The sequence below is a fragment of the Micromys minutus genome (assembly GCF_963924665.1).
Source record: "Micromys minutus genome assembly, chromosome: 8".
NCBI lineage: Eukaryota > Metazoa > Chordata > Mammalia > Rodentia > Muridae > Micromys > Micromys minutus.
The window spans coordinates 10,475,840-10,498,033 of record NC_137977.1 but is presented as its reverse complement, the minus strand read 5'-3'; the positions used below and the strand labels follow the sequence as shown (position 1 = coordinate 10,498,033).

General features: G+C 38.9%; 1 protein-coding gene across 1 annotated transcript in view; it reads right to left on the bottom strand.

Moving 5' to 3' along the window:
• The window catches only part of ASXL3 (ASXL transcriptional regulator 3), a gene marked incomplete at both ends in the record, with an annotated part of 168,221 nt that overhangs the window by 3,957 nt on the left and 142,070 nt on the right, over positions 1–22,194 (bottom strand). Inside the window, 3 exons of the mRNA XM_080920038.1 lie at positions 2,966–4,913; positions 8,665–8,770; positions 11,444–11,540. Of these exons, the coding sequence (XP_080776164.1) occupies positions 2,966–4,913; positions 8,665–8,770; positions 11,444–11,540 (2,151 nt within the window). The remainder of the gene's footprint in view (positions 1–2,965; positions 4,914–8,664; positions 8,771–11,443; positions 11,541–22,194) is intronic.

Here is a 22,194-nt window from a genome sequence, read left to right as displayed (position 1 = left end):
CTACAAAACTAGTGTCAGGCTACACAGTGAGATATAATATCATCTTAGGCTATCTATTGAGCTTGAAGTAGGCTGGACCTAGACGAAACCTCTGCATTAATAAAAAAAGGGTTAGTGGGGTGGAAGCAAGTTGCATTCATCTATAATGTGGATTGAACTATGTCTCAATGCCTGCATGTACATTTTTGGTCATAAACTAAATGTGAAGTATGAATGAAGTTTTTCATCTATGAAGGCATCGAGCAGTAATTTTATATAGCAAAATATAAAGAGTATTCTTAAAGTCATGAATGAATAAAAGCAGACTTCATGTTCCTTAAGATGAAGTTAGCTCATACATAATAGAGCACACTTGTAATCAGGGGGCCAGTGAGAATCGGAGGTTAGCCTATGTGTGTTATGTAATCAGTTCTGGATCAGCCTACACAACAGAGAAAGACCAAGTCTTAAAAAATAGATGATTAATGATACGTAGAGAGACAGATGATAGATCACACACACACACACACACACACACACACACACACACACACACACACACACAAACACACGCGAATATAAAAGATAATAGTAAAAATGACTTAGAGAGATACTTACTTTTAAAATTATTTCCTCTGCTAGAGTAAAACTAACCAACTGAGGTGATTATGCCTAGTTTCATCTTCCTTCATTTAATTCAAAGAAAACATCTCTGACCAAGAATCCTGGAGACTACAATTCTCATCTTGGCTTTGAACAAAGCTGACCCTTCCTTTGGAAGGTCACTGTGTGCCTCAGTGGTTCTATGATCAGAGGACGGTACAGTTTTGAGGGACTATCCTAAACAAACGTGTGCCCAGCAGCTTTGGGTAGTCAGAGGATGCTGCACTTGAGCTGTGTATTGTCCTGATGTTTTAATAAAAGCAGGGATCGGTGACTTGAATGCCTTATGCATTGTGAGGTTTCTTTAAACACCGACCATCTGCAGGGACACTGTACCTCTCCTAGTCCAGTCTATACTGCTCACCTAGTCATGCTATATAATAGGTCAAGAAGCCACCATGTCACTTGGGAGGCACAAGAGCTAACACACAGCCACCCATTGTAAGTCTGTGATAAACCAATCACTAAGAACATCTTCAGAATCACAGTTATGGGGCTGGGCGAGCTCTGGTTGCTACCCCCATTTCAAACTTGGAAATTACCTGTCCAAAATCAGATAGTGACAGATGGAGTTTGTAGGCACCTAATTTGGCTGTTCACAGGTGTGTGCTCTGTGTTCTCCCCCTCCCCATTTAGAACAAGACTGTCCCAGAAGATGTATATATTTCTCCAAAACATATATGTATATTGGCTTTATAATTCCTGGATGGGTACAGTATCTTGCCACCTGGAATGCGTTTCTGAACCTACAGATAACTTCTATCTCTCCGAGCAATTTTTTTGTTCTTATGTACAAACTATTTATAAATCATGTCCTCCAATCCATAGTCGAGAATCATGTATTTGCCAGGGGATTACACTTTCATTATATTCCCCTTAGTCTAAATAAGTTAAATATTAAATTTCCATCTAAATCTGCTTAATCAAGAGATTCAAGCCAAATACTAAGAGTATACATTACTTTCTGAAAACAAACACATATCTGTCATATACATATCCACTCAACCTATTAATATGTATTTAATTAAAGAACATAGCAGTCTGAGCATCAGCTTTTAATTAGAAAAATAACACTGGCATAGCCAACAAAATATAAAAGGCATATTTGTGCTTTTCTTTCTATGGTTTATAAGTTAGACAGCAGAGCAATTTTAATTTGTTAATTGATGTTTGCGACAGACCTTTAAATGAGTAGAATCTTATTTAATAGGGACAGCTTTATTAAGTAAAATATCCACAACCACTCTATTAAAATTCGACCTTGTAAAGGTCCTGAATCACCTATAAAATTGGGTGTAACAAAGCAAAATAAAAACCCATACTTTTTAAAAGCTTCCAATGATTTTAATCCTACAGTTACCCACGATGAAGAAATTATCCATTGCACAAACATAAACTGGAATAGACAATGGCCAAAAATATGACAGAGAATAGCAAAATTTGTAATCAGAAATTTCTTTTGAATCAACCTTAATTTTCATTTTCCTTATTCACCTCTACAACTTATCTAACATAGGTATCTTCTTAAATGATACACTAATCTAGGATAAAAATCAAAGTACCTTAACAGGGTTGTGTGTCCAAAAAAAGCATTATAATTGGGTGACATCTAAGGACTTTAATACTTTGGAAATAAAATCTTGGATTTATTGATACATCTACTGAATTCTCTCTCAGTTCATAAGAACCTACTTTTAAAAATTTTGCTTAAGAAATATTCAAATGTGCCCCATAAGTCAAGTTCTTTATCTGAGCATTGGCAATGACCACTCAAGGTTGGTTGGGTCTTTATCTCTCAGTGCCTGCTCTGCTCCTGACCCAAGCCTACAGAACTTCCATACTTTCCCAAGTTCCTAGCCTTCTTGACATTGTACCTAAATCCAGCTTTTAGACATATAGATAACTCAGAGCTTCTTGCATGGACTCAGTGTATAGATTATTAAGGTTTTTGAAGATGTATGTGTATGTATGCATGCTGCCTTGTGCTTGCAAGTAGCATGAACAACAGAAAGCCTCAGATGCTCTGATGCTGGAGTGAATGGTACTGCTGTGCCGTCTGATATGGATGCTGAAACTGAATATGGGTATTCTGCAAGAGCTGTAACTGTTCTTCACCACGGATCCACCTTTGAAGTCTCCTCTATGCAGTTTTTTTTTAAAGAGACAATTTAATGTTAGAGTGAATAGGAGTAGATTCGATTATAACTTACTATGTGAAGCCTCAAAAGAGAAGCATCTAAATAACTTTTGGATTAAATTAGAAACCATTTTGTTCCTAAATCTATGGGCCACATATCCAATTGTCTATTTTAAAACACCATACCTTGAGAGGGGGAACCCTGGGCTCCTCTCGTGGTGGCTGCTCTTTCTCAGGAGGACTGCTGGATGCTAGGCTCCGAGACGACTGATCATCTTCTATTCTGGCTCTTTTTTCTTTACATATTCCAAAGCTATGCTCCACAGTTTTCCTCTTTGATATCTCTGACTCTCTATTTTCATTTCTTATCCCATCGGGTGACTTGGATGGCTCTGATGTTTTGGAAGTATGCGAGGTCTCTAATCGACTCAGTGTACTGATCTGTTTATGTATTTTATTTCTTGAGCCTTCTAAAAATGTAGCCTTATCTGCTGATGAAACATATTGTTTGTCCTGTAGTTTAGCTGGAGGAAGCTCGTTTCCCTTGGTCTCTGTTTCCTCAGAAAAGACAGGGACTTCCAATGGTGAGGGCACCCCTTTCTTTTCAGTTCTTTGCAGAACAGTATGGTTTTTAACTTTTGTCATTTCTGTAGAAGGAAGTTCTGAAATGGACGGGGTATAGAGCTTCTCCATTTCAACATAAGAGTTACAAGGCTCTTGACTCAGAGGCTGACTGTGTGATCCTTCAGGTGGAATTGCTTCAGGCACCATGGCAGAACTCATATTGATGGGTTCTGGAATGGTGGACAAAGGCTGTGGGTGGGAGACAAGTTTATCTCCTAGGGGATTGTTTGGGGTGGAAGGTTCCTCGGTCTGTGGAGAGATAGCTTCTTCAGACTCTGAAGGTGACTTTCTCTGTTGATGCACCATTCTTTCATTTGTGGAAGAATTAGAAATTGGTGAAGTTTCTGCAGGAATTGGCAAACTGGATACAAAAGCCATCTCAGAGGTGAGAGGCATGGAAGACACTGAAGAAGTTTCTGATGTCAGTGGTAAATCCGACATTGGAGATGCTTCAGATGTTAGAGGTAAGTTGGATACTGGTGATGCCTCAGACGTCAGAGGCAAATTGGACATAAGAGATGCTTCTGAGATTTCAGGTGAGGTGGCTAGTGGAGATACTTCTGACACCAGAGAAGCATGAAGGCTCTCACCAGTGGGATTTCTCTGGTTGTACTTGTCTGTGTTCTCAGTGCTGGAAACCTCAGAACAGAATGCTGTTTCCAGAGAGGCTGGAGTGCATGACTCTTCAGAAGTGGATTGTGTTTCCCCACCCGGGGATGGAAGGCTGGCACATGCTCCCTCTGGGCTCTCAGAAAAGAAGGAAGTCTCAGAGATGCAGGCATTTTCTGAGAGCTGTTCTTCGGGATCACTCTGTAGCTCCATATCTACAGCAATTCCCTCATTTGGAAGTTGGCTTTCCAGAGATGGCCCTGTTCTCAGGGTCACAGCACTCGTCTCTATGGTGGTATCTTGCTCCTTCTGTTCTGCCTCAAGGACATGGGTGACAGATGAAGGGCATGGAACAAGAGAGTCACAGATTTCTAGCTGGTCAATAACAACTGACATTTCTTCCTGGGGACATTCCAATTTCTCATCTATCTTCACTTCGATGTGAGGTAAAGTGTCTAAAATATCATTCATTACAACACAGGACTCCAAGCTATCTTCAGGGACTGCTACTTGGGCTTCTTCACAAGAGGTAGCAGGACTTTCAGATTCCTCAGAAAACTCAGGAATTGTCTTGAGATTTTCATCTTGGCATTCATAGATACTTGTCTCTACCTCCTCTGCCACTTCCTCCTGAATGACAGATTCCTCAGGGATGAAGATGTCTTCTGCTTCTGATTCTGTCATTATGTCCTTCACTGGGACCTCTAACATTGGGCATATGGTAGTGCAGAAGTCAGGCTCCAAGGAGACTGAACTTTTCATGATTTTTGGTTGCTGTTCTTCTAATGCAGTCTGTGCAGAAGCACCCGGAATGCCAGAGTCCCCGTGTGAGGGACTCCCTTCAGCTTCATGGTTTGGTCCAGAAGTAAGCTTCATAGATTCTTCTCTGGACATGCCCAATCTGAGGAAGAATTAGAGCCATCACTGTACAGTCAAGAAATAAAAGGCTTGCACTGGATCTCTTACATTTTCAGTATTCGATAAAGGCAAATGCATCAGCTTAATCATACAACCACTAAGCCTTGTGGTTAGTTTATATTAAGTAGTCCCCAATATAGCCTCAGCACTGACACTTTACCTAAACAAAGCTATAGCTAATTAAGAAAGGCAATTTGTGTTCTATAAGGAATTATGAATCTTAGCAAGTATTAGTGAAGAGAATTTAAATGTTACAAATGATGAGTAGGAGAATGTGGCTTAAAAAATAAATATGAACCTAAGTTTTTAATAAGTCAGAAAACAAAAATACATCTTTGTAATATAAAAATTATGGAGACTTTAAAGCACACAATAGAAATAATTAAATAAATAAGAGTCTTGAGAAAAAATTCAGAATTTAAAATAAAAATGACATTCAAAGATTGGATATCTTAGAAACAATCTAAAAAAAATGCTACTCAGCCTTTATGTTACCATCTAGTTGTCTAATTAAATATGAAGATAATGAGACAACTTTGGGTTATTAAAGTTAGTCTATTAGATGATCCTTGTGTCAATCAAACATGTGTGGATGCTTTACTATGAAAAGGATCCATATAGGATAGCACAGAAAAATTTCAGGATTATCTATCCCGATGTCGAGTCCCCAAGCAAGGCTAAGTAGATACAGTGAGCACACAATGAGTCACGGTTTTCTTCATATGAAGTTGCAGCATCAGCAGCAGATGGTAGAGAAACACATTATAAAGGAAGCCAAATCAGGGTGCAAAAGCAATATTCTTAGGAAACATTAGAGCAATGAAGAGACAAATGGTGCCAGTCACCTGAGAGGGGTCTGGTGCTATGGCGGATCTCCCAAACAGTGTGGAGTCCAAGTAATAAAGAAGAACAAAATAGAAGAAGCCATTGCTGTAGTGTGTCAGCTCTTCAATATGAATTAATACGATAGTAAGTATCAAAGTTAGGTGATGCCATGAAGTAAAAAACAAAACAAGACAAAAACAAACAAATAACACACCCTCCAAACCCAATAGCACTGGTTCTCAGCCTTCCTAATGCTATGATCCTTTAAGACAGTTTCTCATGTTGTGATGAATCCCCAGCCATAAAATCATTTCTATTGCCACTTTAAAATTGTAATTTCCCTACTGTTATGAATCATAATGTAAATATTTGATACAAAGGAGATCTGGTATTTGACCCCGGAAAAAGGTCCTTTACAACCCACAGGTTGAGACTCACTTGACTACAGCAAGAAATGCCTTTAGGGTATGAGCTTGTATTTAAGAATGTGATACAGGTTGTGGAAAGTTGTTACTCGTGTTATGGTAGCTGTCTTCTTCTGTGGAAACACCTTGCCATCAAACGTGCTTGGGAATCTGGGAGTATCCAAAGTTTTTGCATAAACTATTCATGTTTGTAAATTTTTACGAGAATTATTTGTGGAAATAAGATTTTGAACAATTTATTGGACATCACTATACAGACCATAACATTTAGCTTCATGTTTCCGGCCACCTACCTAACCTTTTATAATAACATCAATGTAGATGATATATGGTTGGGTTTCAGGCTTGTACTTCACATTTTTTCAAGCTTCCAGGCTTCAGGATAACCTAGAAACCTTCTAACAATGTGAGTTTCTGGGTTCAACTTCTAGATTTGCTCCATCAATACATTTTAAGTGGGTATAAGAATCTGTGTGTATGCTTAAATAAATTATATTATTTAGATCTCTATTTAGTTTTGCACATGTGTATGCCTGTCTAAGAGCCTTGCTAGAGATATCAGAGAAAGACCTCACTGCTTAGAAGTACTGTGAATGAGGAAAATTCATCAAGACTGGCCCATGCTGAATAAGAAACTTCTTTCTGTGAGTAAATGTGTATATGCATGTGTATGTTTTCTTGTGTGTGCCTTTGTATGTGTGCACATGGGTTTGTATGCATGTAAACAGTAAAAGTCAACCTCTGTATTGTGCCTCAGATATTAGTCACCTTGGCTTCGTTTATTTTTTAATATATACATATATATATATGTGTGTGTGTGTGTGTGTGTGTGTGTGTGTGTGTGTGTACATGAGTGCATACATGTATAAACATACATGTATAAAAGCCAGAAAAATACATCTGATCCCTTGGAGCTTGAGGTATAGGTGTCTTCAGGATATGTGGTTTGCCATATGGGTATTAGGATCCACATGGTTACATAGAGAGTGCTCTGAATTGCTGAGCCATCTGTCTGACTCCCCCATACATCTGCCAGTGTGTCTGTATGCTATGTATGCACACAATTTGGGAGTAGATACTGGTTCTTCCACTGACCTTTGAGCTTATCAAACAGGTAAGCAGCTGACCAGCAACGCTGCCTTCCCAGTGCTGAGATTATAAATGTGCCATTGAAAAACACAGTTTACATTGGTTCTGGAGCTTCACTGACTCCTCATGTGTGCACAGAAAGCAATTATGGACTAAGCCATCCCCCTTTGCTCACATACGGTCATCCCCATCAGGATAGATTCCTTCCATTTGCAGGAAAGCCAAGATTGCTGGGGGTTACTTAACCACTGACAGGAGATTTTTATGAAATGAAACAGAATGAAACAGATTATGTTCTCTGAAAACATTTCTGTACCTTTGCAAAAAAAAAATATAAACATTAGTCAGCACAATTTCCTCTACAAAGACCCAGAGCTATAAATTAATAGCATCTGGATCTCCATTCCTAGAAATCTGGTTGTCTGAGAAGGATTCTTTCCAGTGTCTGTCTGCTAAGCAGGATGCAGAGGGAAATCTGCTTTCAGGTTCAGTTCCTGTCATATATACATGAATATATACATGTACATGTGGTTGATATAGCATGTTTTTAAAAGCATAGTTCAGAGAAAAAGGCTTAGTCATTTACATCCCTGGCCATACAATCATGACAACCAAAGGCTGACCCTCAGAACCCATGGAAAAACCTGGGCAGAATAGAGGAGCACCTGTAATCCCAACACTCTTACTGTGAGATGTGAGGCAAAGACAGGAGACTCAGACGGAGGCTGCAGGGCCAGCTAGCCTGGACTGTATAGTTCAATGGCAGAGACCCTGGATGACACCCAGCAGTTGTTCTCTGACCTTTAGAAAGATGCTGTGGTCAGGATGTTCTTCATGCATACACACATCATACACATGTACACACTAAATTGAATATAAAAAGAACCAGCTCACATGTTCACCAAAAATGTTAAATCAAACTGTACTATATACATAAAATGGAAAATGGTATCTCTAGGTCTCTCCAATACAAGAACCAAGCACACACTAGAATAGATACATCAACTCATTATTTGCATGGGACAAACATGCAAATTAAATGTGCCTCAACTACATGTCTTCAGAATATTTATTAATAAAAATACTTGGATTAAAAACTAAGGGAATTTTATCATAATCCACTTAAGAAAACCACAAATGACTTCTTCAAATTTCATGTGTAATTTTAGACCTAAGATGATTTTTCATGCACATGTTATAAACCTTGAAAGCGCATATTTAAAATTTAAGCGCTGACATGCTACTATAATTTTACCCGCAATTTCGTCCACTGGGGACCATTGCCTTTTATCACAGGTTTATTAAGTTTTACAGCATATGAGGCCGCCATGGGAAGCAGAGAATTACATTTTCATTCCCTTAGAAGAGAAATAAGAGAAGATCTCTAGTACTTACCTTTCTCCATAAAACCTCTCAAAGAATTTTTCTTTCCAAGGTTCCGTTTTCTTTTCCTTCTCAATTTCTTGCCTTATTCGTAATTGCATTTCTGGGGTAAACTCTCCTAGAAAGAAATTGGCAATAAAGTGAATTAAAATGCTCAGGTTTTCTGCCAATTGGGAAAGCCCATGTGCCATTCAGTTGAGTAAACTTCACTGGATGTTAAAAGTAAGAAGCGCAATGATCACATTTCTAATATTGGCCCTTTTATGAACACCGCTCACATACTCATTTCACGTTAGACCAACTCTAAAGCACTTGGCAAAGGTATTACATAATGTGGGCTGGAAATGAAACTGTATATCCACTGTCCCGAGGATATTATCCTGATGGAAGTAGAGGGTGCATAATGGACTATGAAACATTGTCCAAAGATCTGTACGGGCCATAAGAATAATCTATGCATTGAATGTAGAGACAGGACAGCACTTAATTTTCCCTAAGTCAATTAAAGAGGATTACATTTAGGAGTTGATTCTTGAGTTAGCTTTTAAAGGATGATCAGGCTTATGTCCACAATTAAATCACAAGGCATGGGGACAGGAATATGCATATTTATGTCCTTTTGAGTAGTCAGTTCTAAGCAGAATATAGTATGAAATTAAGTACTAAAGGAAGGCTGAAGCCAATTAGCAGGTGCACACTCTGAAAAGAGATCAGCATTTCCTTCAGGAGATACAAGTACCTTATTGCACCCCATGAGGGAAGAGCACAGATAGGTAAATAATCTGGAAAGGCAAGTGACAAAGGTCTCTTGCCTGAAGACTCCCGAACAGCGTAGAGTGAAAGATGCAGGTTACAAGTGGGCCAGCAACAGTGGGCATGCTAACAGGTATGAGATAAAAAGGTAGAGTTACAGGTATTGTCCAAGGTTTAGGGTACCCAAGTGGAAGGGTAGGGTGACAGCTCAGAGAAATCAGAAGGAGGAAGAGAAAAGCAAGGGGAAGCCCTAGGTTTAGTATGCAGCATTTGGAATTTAGGGTGTGTAGAAGAAGTTCATCAGATGTATAAACATCGAGGGGGGTGCACCTGTCAGAACAGCAAGCTTATAGATAGTACAGTAGCATAAACCGGTGATAAACAAGGCTGCTTGGAGAAAATGTACTGTTCGGAAGAAAATGTTATGTTAAAAATGCCATCATTTAGTATACAAAAGGAGTTCCCAATGGAACCTGTGGGAGGGCTGTGGGAATATGGATTAGAGAATGAATCTGAAATATACTGCGGACCCCTAAGACATGTTGTTTGATATAAAATGGGGTTCAAAGGAAAGTGCAAATAGAATAAGAATAAACTTCAGTCTCGGGAAAGGAAGGGGCCTGTGAGGACTGAGAAGGCATGAGCTGAAGGAATCTGCATTCCGAGGTGAAGCCTAGGTTTCTGACCAGGGCCAACTCACAGTGAGGGGGTCATGTGCTGCACTTGGCCTTTTAGTCTATCCAAAACCCTTGGCTGAGTTCAAAGGAAGGAAATGATGACAGAAGCTTTGGGGCAAAAGGAGGTCCCAAGTTTCTTTAGAATCCAGGGCATGTAAAAATATAATGTTGTAATTTCAAGTAAATTATATACAAAAATGTATATGTAAAATATATGGTATACCACACATTCTTAAAAACATGTCTGATACTAAAAACGCTCATCATCAAAGAATTAGTGTGTTGCTTTAGAAAATGGGGGGATTGTGCTAATGAAAATGTGTCTCAGGAGGGAACCAGAGAAGACCTGGACGTCAGCATATATAAAGCTTAGTACAGTGTGTGAAGGTGCACGCCACAGTGTGTGCATTCCACAGTGTGTGCTCTATAGTGGGCAAGTCCCATAGTGTGTTCATACTCTACAGTGTTGTGTGTGTTACAGAGTGTGTGTGTGCTCTGCAGTGTGCACTCTCTGGTGTGTATACTCAGTGTGTACACTCCAGAGTGTTTGTGCTCTAGCATAGCAGTTTAATCCATCACAATGTGTGTATTCCAGCAGTATGCATGCACTTTAGCTGTGTGTGAACTCCAGCGGTATATGTGTTCTCTAACAAAGTACATCATTTCCACATTTTTCTCCAGCATAGTATGTGCACTCTAGCATAGCATATCTGCTCTGCATAGTACATTAATTCTAATGTTGTAATATGCTCTAACATAGTTGTGGTGGTTTGTATATGCTTGGGCCATGGGAAGTGACAATATTAGGAGGTGTGGTCATGTTGAAGTTGGTGTGGTCTTGTTTATGAAAGTGGATCATGGTAGGGATGGGCTTTGAAGTCCTGTGCTCAAGTCGTACCCAGTGTGGAAGAGAACCTCCTTTTGGCTGCCTGCTGAAGCTGGTCTCCTTCTACCTGCTTTCAGATCAAGATGTAGAACTCTCAGCACCTTCTTCAGCACTGCTTGGATGCTGCCAAGCTTCCCACCATGATGATAATAGACTAAACCTTTGAAACTGTAAGCCAGTCTCAATTAGTCCTTGACCCGTATGAGAGTTGCCTCGGTTCTGGTGTCTCACAGCAATAAGACCCTAACTAATAAGTCAATAGTGCGTGCACTGCAGCAGTGTGGGCGTATCTATCATCATCCATGCAGTCTAGCAGGGCATGTGCACTCAGCATAGTGTGTTGTACTGAAGCGTATTCTAGCAGAGCCCAGGTGCTCTAGCTCTGGCAACGTTGAACACTCTAATGTAGTACCCACATTCTAACATACTACCCACGCTCTAGCATGTCACATAATAACAGGAAACTGAAATTTACCTTCTGACAGCCGCTGTTTCCACCCTTGTGCTGCGTATGCAAAGAACTCATTATTTAGAGCTGAAGTGCTGAGGCGTAAAATTCCATCACTTCCCATCTAGGAAATAAAGCCGACAGAACAGTCTTCCATCAGAGGTAATTCAATGTAAAAGCATGTTAAAAAAAGCAAACATTGAGCAGGTGTGTGTGTATGTGTGTGTGTGTGTGTGTGTGTGTGTGTGCGTGTGTGTGTCTGTGAGTGTGCTGGCACACACAAGAAGGCTGGAAGACGAAGGCCAAAGGAATGCATAGTGAAGGACCAATCTGTGCAAGCGCCACTGCTGTGGTGTGAAGAATGTAAGGATTCTTTTCCACATTGCCAGCACACATTCAAGGATCAAGCCTGTAAATTCATATAGGTGACAAAACAAGCATCTGTCAAATAATTTGTGTGTGTGTGTGTGTGTGTGTGTATGTTTGCGTGCGTGCACACTCCCACATGTGTGTGTTATGTGCACACTGTGGGATGGATGTCGCAGTCAGTGAATGCCCTGAATGGTTGTTTCTCTACTTCCCCCAATTAGATCCTAGTGATCAAACCCATGGCATTGACAAGTGCTTTTACTTGTAGGAGCATCTTACACACATAATAAGATGTCCATATTCATACTTTCCTTCTTCTTTCTACACTCTACCTTCAGACACATAAATGATAAACATTTAAGAGTTAATGCAGTGACTGCATGAATATATCAGCAGATAAATCATCTTTCAGAAGTAAAGAGGAATATGGATTCTGAAAACATGCACGATTTGTTCTAGACTAGGTCATAGAACATCAAGCTGAAAGAAGGCAGACATTAGGGATGTTGGAAATGCTGATGAGTAACTGAGGTTCAGATGAAATCCTTAGAATCACCATCCAGCAAGAACCTGCTGCTCCTGAAGTATTCAATGTTCTGAACACACTCTAAATAAGATTTTATTCACTCATTATTGGCTCTCTGTTCTTAACATTTTTTTGATTTTTTAAATTATATAATCTCTGTATTTACATTTGAAAAGTTATCCCCTCTTCCCACCATGTTCCCATTCCCCTTCCCCCTCCAACTGTTTTCATTGAGGTGCACTAGCTCCTAATCACCCTCTCAACCCCATTGCCTTGGCATTCCCCTTCACTGGAAAAACATGTCCTCCCTGGACCAAAGCAAGGTCATATTGATGCCAGCCACTGCTATCTTCAGATACATATGCAACTGAAGCCACAGGTCTCTCAATGTGTGCTCAGTGGTTGATATTCCTCCCCTGAAAAGTCTCTGTGTAGCTCTGTACCCCATTTTTTAAATAGGATTATTTGATTGTTTGAGCCCAACTTCTTAATTTTTTTTGTATATATTGGATACTAGCCCTCTATCAGATGTAGGATCCGTAAAGATCTTTCCCAAATTTGTTGGTTGCCATTTTGTCCTTTTGACAGTGTCCTTGGCCTTATGGAGGCCTTGCAATTTCATGAGGTCCCATTTGTTGATTCTTGATCTTAGAGCATAAGCCATTGGTATTCTATTCAAGAAATTATGTGCTCTAAGGTCTTCCGAACTTTCTGTTCTATTGGTTTTGAAGAGTAAAAGGTTGTCAAAGGACACTGATTCCTTGCTCTAGGGATTTCCTCTGCAGGAAATCGCTCCTAGGAAATCCCACCCAGGAAATCCCACTTTCTTGAGATTTGAGTTCCCAAAATACCACAGAAGGTCCGGATGACCTCTGTGGAATGTTTCAACACCCTAGGTGTGCCTGGGGGTGTACTGATAAAAAATGTATGATTCTTCCCCTTTGAATTTCCTCATTGCCCGCTTTGAATTTCCTCATTCCCCCTGTCCTCCCCCTCCTTTGTGATTTTTGCCTTTATAAGCCCGTTACAAGTTTAGGCCGGGGTCGAACTCCTCTACCCCTGTGTGGTGTATGAGTCTCGACCCCAGCATGCTGGCCTGAGTTCTCACTCTGTTTCACTTTCAATAAACTTCTTCATGCAATTGCAGCAAGTCTGGTCTTGGTGCCTCACTGGGTGCGCGCCTCTCCTGAGATTTGAGTGAAGGTCTTCCTTCGGAAGTTTTTCAGTTTCAGTGTACCTGGTTTTATGTGGAGGTCTTTGATCAACTTGGACTTGAGCTTTTTACAAGGAGATAAGAAGGGATTGATTTGCATTCTTCTGCATGCTGACTGCCAGTTGAACCAACACCATTTGTTGAAGAGGCTTTTTTTCAACTGAATGTTTTTAGCTCCTTTGTCAAAGATCAAGTGACCATAGGTGTGTAGGTTCATTTCTGGGTCTTTGATTCTATTCCATTGAACTACCTGCCTCTCTCTGTACTAATACCATGTAGTTTTTTTTTTTTTTTTTTTTTTTTTTATCACAATTGATCTGTAATACAGCTTAATTTCAGGGATGGTGATTACCTTGGAAGATTTTTTTATTGTTGAGAATAGTTTTTGCTATCCTGGGTTTTTTATTATTTCAAATGAATTTTCAAATTGCTCTTTTAACTCTATGAAGAATTTATTTAAAATTTTGCTGGGGATTGCATCCAATCTGTAGATTGCTTTTAGACAGCCGGCCATTTTTTACAAAGTTGATTTTTCCAATCCATGAGCATGAGAGATCTTTCCCTCTACTGAGATCTTTTTCAATTTTCTTTTTCAGAGGTTTGAATTTCTTTTCATACACATCTTTCACTTCCTTAGTTAGGTTCACACCAAAGTATTTTATATTATTTGTGGCTATTGTGAAGGCTATTTTTCCTAATTACTTTCTTAGCCTGTCTATCCCCCAAGTAAATTAAGGCTACTGATTTGTTTGAGTTAATTTTATATCGATCCACTTTGCTCAAGTTGTTTATCAGCTTAAACATTCTCTGGTGGAATTTTTGGGGTCACTTAAGTATACAATCATATCACCTACAAATAGTGATATTTTGACTTTTTCCTTTCCAATTTGTATCCTGATGACTTCTTTTTGTTGTCTAATTGCTCTGGCAAGGATTTTCAGTACTATATTGAATAGGTAGGGGGAGAGTGGGCAGCCTTATCTAGTCCCTGATTTTGATGGGAGTGCTTCAAGTTTCTCTACATTTAGTTTAATGTCTACCAGTTTGCTGTATATTGCTTTTATTATGTTTAGGAATGGGCCTTGGATTCTTGATCTTTCCAGAACTATTAACATGAAGGGGTGTTGAATTTTCTCAAATGCTTTCTCAGCATCTAGTAAGAGGATCATGTGGTATTTTTCTTTTTCTTTGAGTTTGTTTATATGGTGGATTATGTTGATGGATTTCCAGATATTGAACCATCCCTACATTCCTGGGACAAAGTCTACTTCATCATGGTGAATGATCATTTTGATGTTTTCTTGGATTTGTTTTGCAAGAATTTTATTGAGTATTTTTGTATCGATGTTCATGAGAAAAATTGGTCTGAAGTTCTGTTTCTTTATAGGCTTTTAGTGTATTTAGATATGAAGGTAGTTGTGGCTTGGAAGCACAAACTGGGTAGTGTTTCTTCTGTTTCTATTTGGGGAAATAGTTTGGAAGGTATTAGTATTAGGTTTTCTATAAAAGTCTGATAAAATTCTACACTGAACCCATTTGGTCCTGGGCTTTTTTGCTTGGGAGTCTTTTGCTGACTGCTTCTATTTCTTTAGGGGTTATGGAAGTGTTTAGATGGTTTATATGATCCTGATTTAACTTTAGCCCCTTGTATCTGTCTAGAAATTTGTTCATTTCCTCTATATTTTCCAGTTTTGTTGAATAGAGATTTTTGTTATAGGATCTGATGATTTCTTGAATTTCCTCAGTTTCTGTTGTTATGTCTCCCCTTTCATTTCTGATTTTGTTAATTTGGATACTCTCTCTGTGCCCTCTATTTAGTCTGGCTAAGAGTTTATCAATCTTGTTGATTTTTTTCTTTTTAATTCTTTGTATAGTTCTTTTTGTTTCTACTTTGTTGATATCTGCTCTGAGTTTGATTATTTCCTGCCATATACTCCTCTTAGGTGTATCTGCTCCTTTTTTGTTCTAGAGATTTCAGCTGTGCTGCCAAGCTGCTAGTGTATGCTCTCTCTAGTTTCTAGTTAGTTGTGGAGGCACTCAGTGCTATGATTTTTCCTCTTATATTGCTTTCATTGCATCCCATATGTTTGGGTATGTTGTACTTTTATCTTCATTAAATTCTAAAAAAAATCCTTAATTTCTTTCTTTCTATCTTCCTTGACCACATTATCATTGAGTAAGACATTGTTCACCTTTCTTGTGTATCTGGGCTTTTTGTTGTTTTTGTTTTTATTAAGGACCAGCCTAAGTAAATGGTGATCTTATAGTATGCATGGGAGTATTTCCATGTTTTTGTATCTGTTGAGGCCTATTTTGTGACAGACTACATATTCAGTTTTGGAGAAGATGCCGGGAGGTGCTGAGAAAAAGATATATTCTTTTGTTTTAGGATGAAATGTTCTGTAATGTCTGTTAATTCCAATTGGTTCATAACCTGTGCTACTTTTTCTGTGTCTCTGTTCAGTTTCTGCTTTTATGATCTGTCCATTGATGAGAGTGGAATGTTGAAGTCTCCCACTAGTATTGTGTGTGGTAAAATGTGTGCATTAAATTTTAGTAGGATTTCTTTTATGAATGTGGGTGCCCTTGTGTATGGAACATAAATTGAGAGTTCATGTTGATAAATTTTTCTTGTGATGAATAAAAACAGTCCTTTCATATTTTTGATAACTTTTGGTTAAAAATCTATTTTATTCGCTATCTGAATATCTACTCCAGATTGTTTCCTGGGACCATTTGCTTGGAAGCTGTTCTCCCAGTCTTTTACTCTGAGGCATTGTCTTTCTTTGTCTCTGAGATAAATTTCCTGTATGCAGCAAAATGCTAGATCCTATTTACATATCTAGTCTGATAGTCTATGTCTTTTTCTTGGGGGAACTGAGTCCCCTGATGTTAAGAGACATTAAGTAAAAGTGATTGTTGTTTCCTGTTATTTTTGCTGTTAGAGGTAGACTTATGTTTGTGTGCTTTTCTTCTTTTGGTTTTCTTGCATGATTATTATTATTATTATTATTATTATTTTGCTTTTCTATGGATGTAGTTTCCTTTCTTGTGTTGGATTTTTCCATCTATTATCCTTTGTATGGGTTGATTTGTGGACAGATATTGTGTAAATTTGCTTTTGTCCTGGAATAACCTTGTTTCTCCATGTATGATAATTGAGAGATTTGCTGGATATAGTAATCTGGGCTGTCATTTGTGTCCTCTTAGGGTTTGTATAACATCTGTTAAGTATCTACTAGCTTTCATAGTCTCTGTTGGAAGTCTGGTGTAATTCTGGTTGGTCTGTCTTTCTATGTTACATTCCTTTTCCCTTTACTGCTTTTAGGATTCTTTCTTTGTTTTGAACATTCAGTGTTTTGATTATTATTTTTCAGAAGGAGCTTCTTTTCTGGTTCCATTTATTTGGTGTTCTGTAGGCTTCTTGTATGTTTATCATCATCTTATTTTTAAGGGTAGAGAAGTTTTCTTCTATGATTTTGTTGAAGCTATTTACTATGCCTTTTAGTTGGGGTTTTCCCCCTCTTCTATCCCTATTATCCATAGTTTTGGTCTTCACATTGTGTCCTGGATCTTCTGTATGTTTTGGGTTAAGAGCTTTTTGGTTTTTGCATTTTCATTGACTATTGTGTTATTGTTTTCTATGTTGTTTTCTGCCCCTGAGATCTTCTCTTCCATCTCTTGGAATCTGTTAGTGATGCTTGCATCTATGTGTCCTAATTTCTTTCTAAGTTTTTTTTTTTTATCTCCAGGGTTGTCTCTTTTTGTGATATCTTTATTGTTTCTATTTCTGTTTTCAACTCCATAACCTGTTTTGTTGTGCTTTCCTGTAGTTCTTTGAGTGATTTTTGTGTTTTCTCTTTAAGGGCATCTATTTGTTTACATGTGTCCTCCTATAATTATTTAAGAGAATTATTCATGTGCTTTTCAAAGATCTCTATCATCATCATGATGTATGGTTTTAAGTCTAAGTCTTGTTTTTCTGCTGTGTTTTGAAATCCACTTCTTGCTATGGTTGGAAAGCTAGGTTCTGGAGTTACCACATTGTCTTGGTTTCCATTGCTTAGGTTCATTTTCCTCTTGCAATCTTGCTACCTGTGATTATAGGTGATCTTATTGTCCCTGTCTGGAGCCTCAGAAAGGCGATTGCTCCTGGGTGTTTGGCTGTTTGCGGGCAAGGCAGTGAGTTTTGATGGCAGTGACTCTGTTCTGTATCCATGTGCTCAGTTGGAAGAGCGCTTGTGGGGCTATTCTGGGAGCTCAACCATCTGTGTGCAGTTCCTGAGTCCTGATGGCATTCACCTTGCCCTCCCTCTGGTCAGGAAAAGTCCAGATCCCAGAGTGCACCATGCTATCTGCAAGCTGAGAGATCCTGGAGATACCTCTCTGGATAGCTCCAGGGTATGCTCTTGGTTGACTCACTATTGTTCAGGTCTGAGAGCAACGGTGAGGCTCATCTGGGAGCTCAGCTTTCTGTGTGCATGTCCTGAGTCCTCTGTTCTTAACATTATTTAATAGATACATTTTAAGTGACCAGTATAAACTTACATATCTGGTCTGTGTATGGGTAGTGTCAAAAAAAGGCACCCTCCTTAAGTTCTCAATATATGCTGCATCTTGCAAATTATTCTGTTTCATTTAGAGCCTTTCATTCATTTGTGTTCTGTGTACTTGGAGTGATTAACACTAATGGTCATTTTGGCAGAATCTAGATTCACCTAGAACACACGCCTCTGGGCACAACTGTAGAGGAGTTTCTAACCTGTACTAAATTAAAGTGTCACTCTAAAGTGTGTGAAATTACCCATGGGTTGGAGCCTAAATGCAAAGAAGAAAATGAGTTGTGAGCCAACATTCACCTCTCTCTTTTTCCTAGCTTCAGATTCTTTACAATTAGCTGCCTCATGATGTCACCCTCATGATGTCTCTACTATGATTAACCATGTGCTCAAGCTATGAGCCAAGATAAAGCCTTCCTTCCTCAAGTTACTTTTTGTCAGGTATTTAGTTACAATGATTTTTAAAGTAAGTGTTATGGTAGCAATGGTAAAGCTTTATGATCCTAACTTTTGTGAAAAAATATCCAGCCATTCTACCTGTCGACTGGATAATTCTATCATTTTCACAATTCAGTTTAACCATTAGTTGCTACCTGATAAATATCTAGTGGCTAGGGCAGATGGGTCACAGTGCTAAAAGTAAAATTTGCTAGTACCAGTACCCACTTACCTGCTGCGTGCATCCTGTGCTCCAAGTTCTATGATCAGTGAGAATTTTTATCCCACCTCCACCCTGGATAAATCACTTCTACTAGGACATGTTGCTCATTTTGACACGACTGTTATTTAGGATCATGAACTCCCTGTGCATTGTAGGAAAATCAATAGCATGCATAATTTGTTGCAGCAACCCCTCTCAAAGATGCAGCATCTACAGATGCCTTCAAACATTTCTAAATGTAATATGAAGGCAGAGCCATATAATCAGGATAAAAATATTCAAATAGCCAAATCACTGAGTTAAGAAAATTACGGTAGCTAGGTTTTGCCAGGATACCTTGCATCTCTTATGTGGGGGGATTACAGGGGAACATTCTACACAAGTGAAATTATCCAGAGGAAGAGAACTGCTGTTGCAGAGAGGGGCAGGCAGGAGCGTTCTGGAAATACTGGGCATTCACCGAATGTGTCCTGATACATACAAAACAGGATCAGAGCAGTGGATAGCAGCAAGACAGCCATAGGCTCAGACACTCTGGCGTGATGTCTGGATCCTGCCACCAGATCCACCAGCAGAAGAGCAGGTCTGAGGATAATCATAAATGAGTCTGAAGGGACAATAGAAGGAATGTCAAACAGGTTAAGTCCAACTTGTGACTGGCACAGTCTGTCGTTAACCAAACAGTTATTGCCTTTGTCCTTTCTTTCCTTCTTTCTTTCTTCCTTCAATTCCTTTATTGCCACTATAGTAACTTCTGAAAGGGTAGTTCTCATGCACTGCAAGTGCTAAGAGAACTAGAATGACCCCAGAAGCTGCGAAGCTTCATTGAGGCCCTGAAGGCCATGCAATGCAAATGAGGCAGGAAAACAACTGTATACCCTAGTTCTACCCAAGTCTGTAACGTCTTAAACTTCTGTTCAAGTACATCAGTCTAAAAAGCAACCTGCAAGAACAAACTGGAGACAACTCAGGTCCAGGGGAACAGAAGTAATTGTAGACAAGACATAAGCCAAAGATTTGGGGCTGCCTAGGACTGGCCTACTGAATGATTCTCAAGTAAATGTGAGGTTCTAGGATAGTGGCTTCCAGCTCTGGATGTCCCCTTTAATTCACTTCTACATCTCACGATGTTCCAGCTTGACCCTCAATCAGGGAATCCAGGGAGTCCTATTCTAAGCAATAGACAACTCTCTAAGTTAGTGACACCTCAGAAAGTCTTAAAAATATATACATACAAAGCTGGTCTTAAAAAAGTATAAATGTAAAAAGGAAAGGAAGAGAGGATGCGGAGTCATCATTGAACAGTAGGTTGAATGGAAGATTTAGCAGACAGATTATCAAAGAAACATAATTCATGGTGATCCTCAGGACTGATGAAGTTCTTTGGGGTAAAGGATGAACGCACACAGTGAGCATGTCAGAGGGAGCCCTAACACTTCACAGTATCACTCTGTCAGGAGTAGGTTAAAAATATGTGCCCGTGAAGCCAAGTAGATCTTCCAGGTAAGTCACCAAGTATGTCACATGATGTGTCTCTAAGCCAGGAATGTGGGCAAAGGCTGCAAGAGGACCTCCATGTTGTCGGAAGAAAGCCTCTGCACAGAGATAAAAATGAAAGCAGGACATTTACTTCAGAGGTAGATGTAAAATAAAGTTAGCAGATGCAGGGCAAGTTCCACACGATGTAAAGGAACCTTTTCAGTGAGGAGTCCCTGTATATTAGGCACAGTGGGAAAGGTGTGAAGCATTCTGTGTTTAGGGGCACACATGGAGTAGATGTAGCAACATCCTATGCCATGTACAGACTCTCCAATGTTCTCCATAATGGCTTTCTTGCTACCCCGAATTTTGGTTAGCAAAAGATTTGAGATTTCTCTCTGGCAGCTAATATACAGATTTTCTGTTTCACATATTGTGCCAGGCTGGGGGCTTGGTTACTAATTTTAAGACACAAAGAAACATCAGATCCAGATTAACTCTGACAGATTCCCAAGATATGAGCACATGAAAATGCAAGTGTGATAAAAACACACTGTAGATCATGGGAGCTAGCCCCAGAGGAAACCCATTTTCTTTTCAAATAGAAAGTACATGAAAATTAAGGTTCTCAACCTATGTGAGACAGCACAATTAAACACTGAAGCTAAAATAGACTTAAGAAATACGTGCCAATAAAACTTTTAAAATACACTATTAATTTTATGGCCTTTAAAATACTGTCTGAAAGATATAACGCTTTAATGAACTAGAACAATAAACATTTCTGAAAGGTTAGTTATTTATTGATGAGCTAGCTATAAATTCTGATTTTTTTATTAGCCATGATAGAAACATTCATTCTGAGAAATCTTCTCTCATGATGAAATGCCTTGCTATCCTATTGCTCAGCTGTGCTTCCTTTTAAATTAGCAAGAAAAATAAAAGCCTGACCAAAATGATTTCTCTAGGGAAAACAGTAAGAGTAAAGAGAATTGTATTTATGCACAGATTCCGAAAAGTGCATAAGATTTAAACACGTTCTATATGAGTCTATCATTTGGTTTTGAAAACACTTTAGTTGTCTGTGCTAGTATATGCCTGTAATCACATTCTTGCAAGGCAGGAGGGTTACTGTGAGTTCAAGGACATGCTTATAATCTACATAGTGCATTTTAGGCCAGCCTGGTCTCCAAAGTGAGAGCCCACTTATAAAACAAGCAACCAAAAAAAGGACACACCGGAAACAGAGAAAAAGATATGTAGGAATGGGTGTGTGGTAAGTAGAATTCAAAGCATTAAACAAACACTGCATTATTATCTCATATTCAAACTCATGTTTAATAAAATAATCTTTTAATTTATGTGTGTGTGTGTGTATCCTGTAGCTAATGTTGAACTCAAGCTCCTCTTCTTCCTCCTTCTACTTTCATGTGATGACATCATAGAGTACCAAGCTTAACATAATCTTTAACTCTGTCTTTTTTTTTTTTTCTTCTGATTTTGTATCTCTTCCAGGTGACTTCCCAACACAATAAGAGCATGTATTAGCAGAAGAGGGAGGAGTGTGTTGGGAGTGGAAACTGGTCAAGCAACAGCATTGCATCTAGAAATACAACCAACTTAGATTTCATTCTATAGAGAGCGGAGCATTGTCCATTGTAAAGCCATAACCCGAGAAAAAGAACCAATTTATTGTCTAGGTTAGCAGCATGTCTGTTTAGACACTTTCAGGGTAGCATTCCTGGATCTCAATATTAATAAAGATACTATTATTATCTAATTATTATTAACTAATAACTGTGGTCACACTCAGAGGAAGTGGAGAAGAGCAAGCCGAGGAATCAAAGCAGATGACTTGGTGGCTATCTTGACATAGCCAAAATGTTATTTTAACATGTAATTAATTTCAAATATTGCTCCTGAGATGTTTTATATTCTCTTAGAAAATTATTTGCTATTCAGTTATATCTC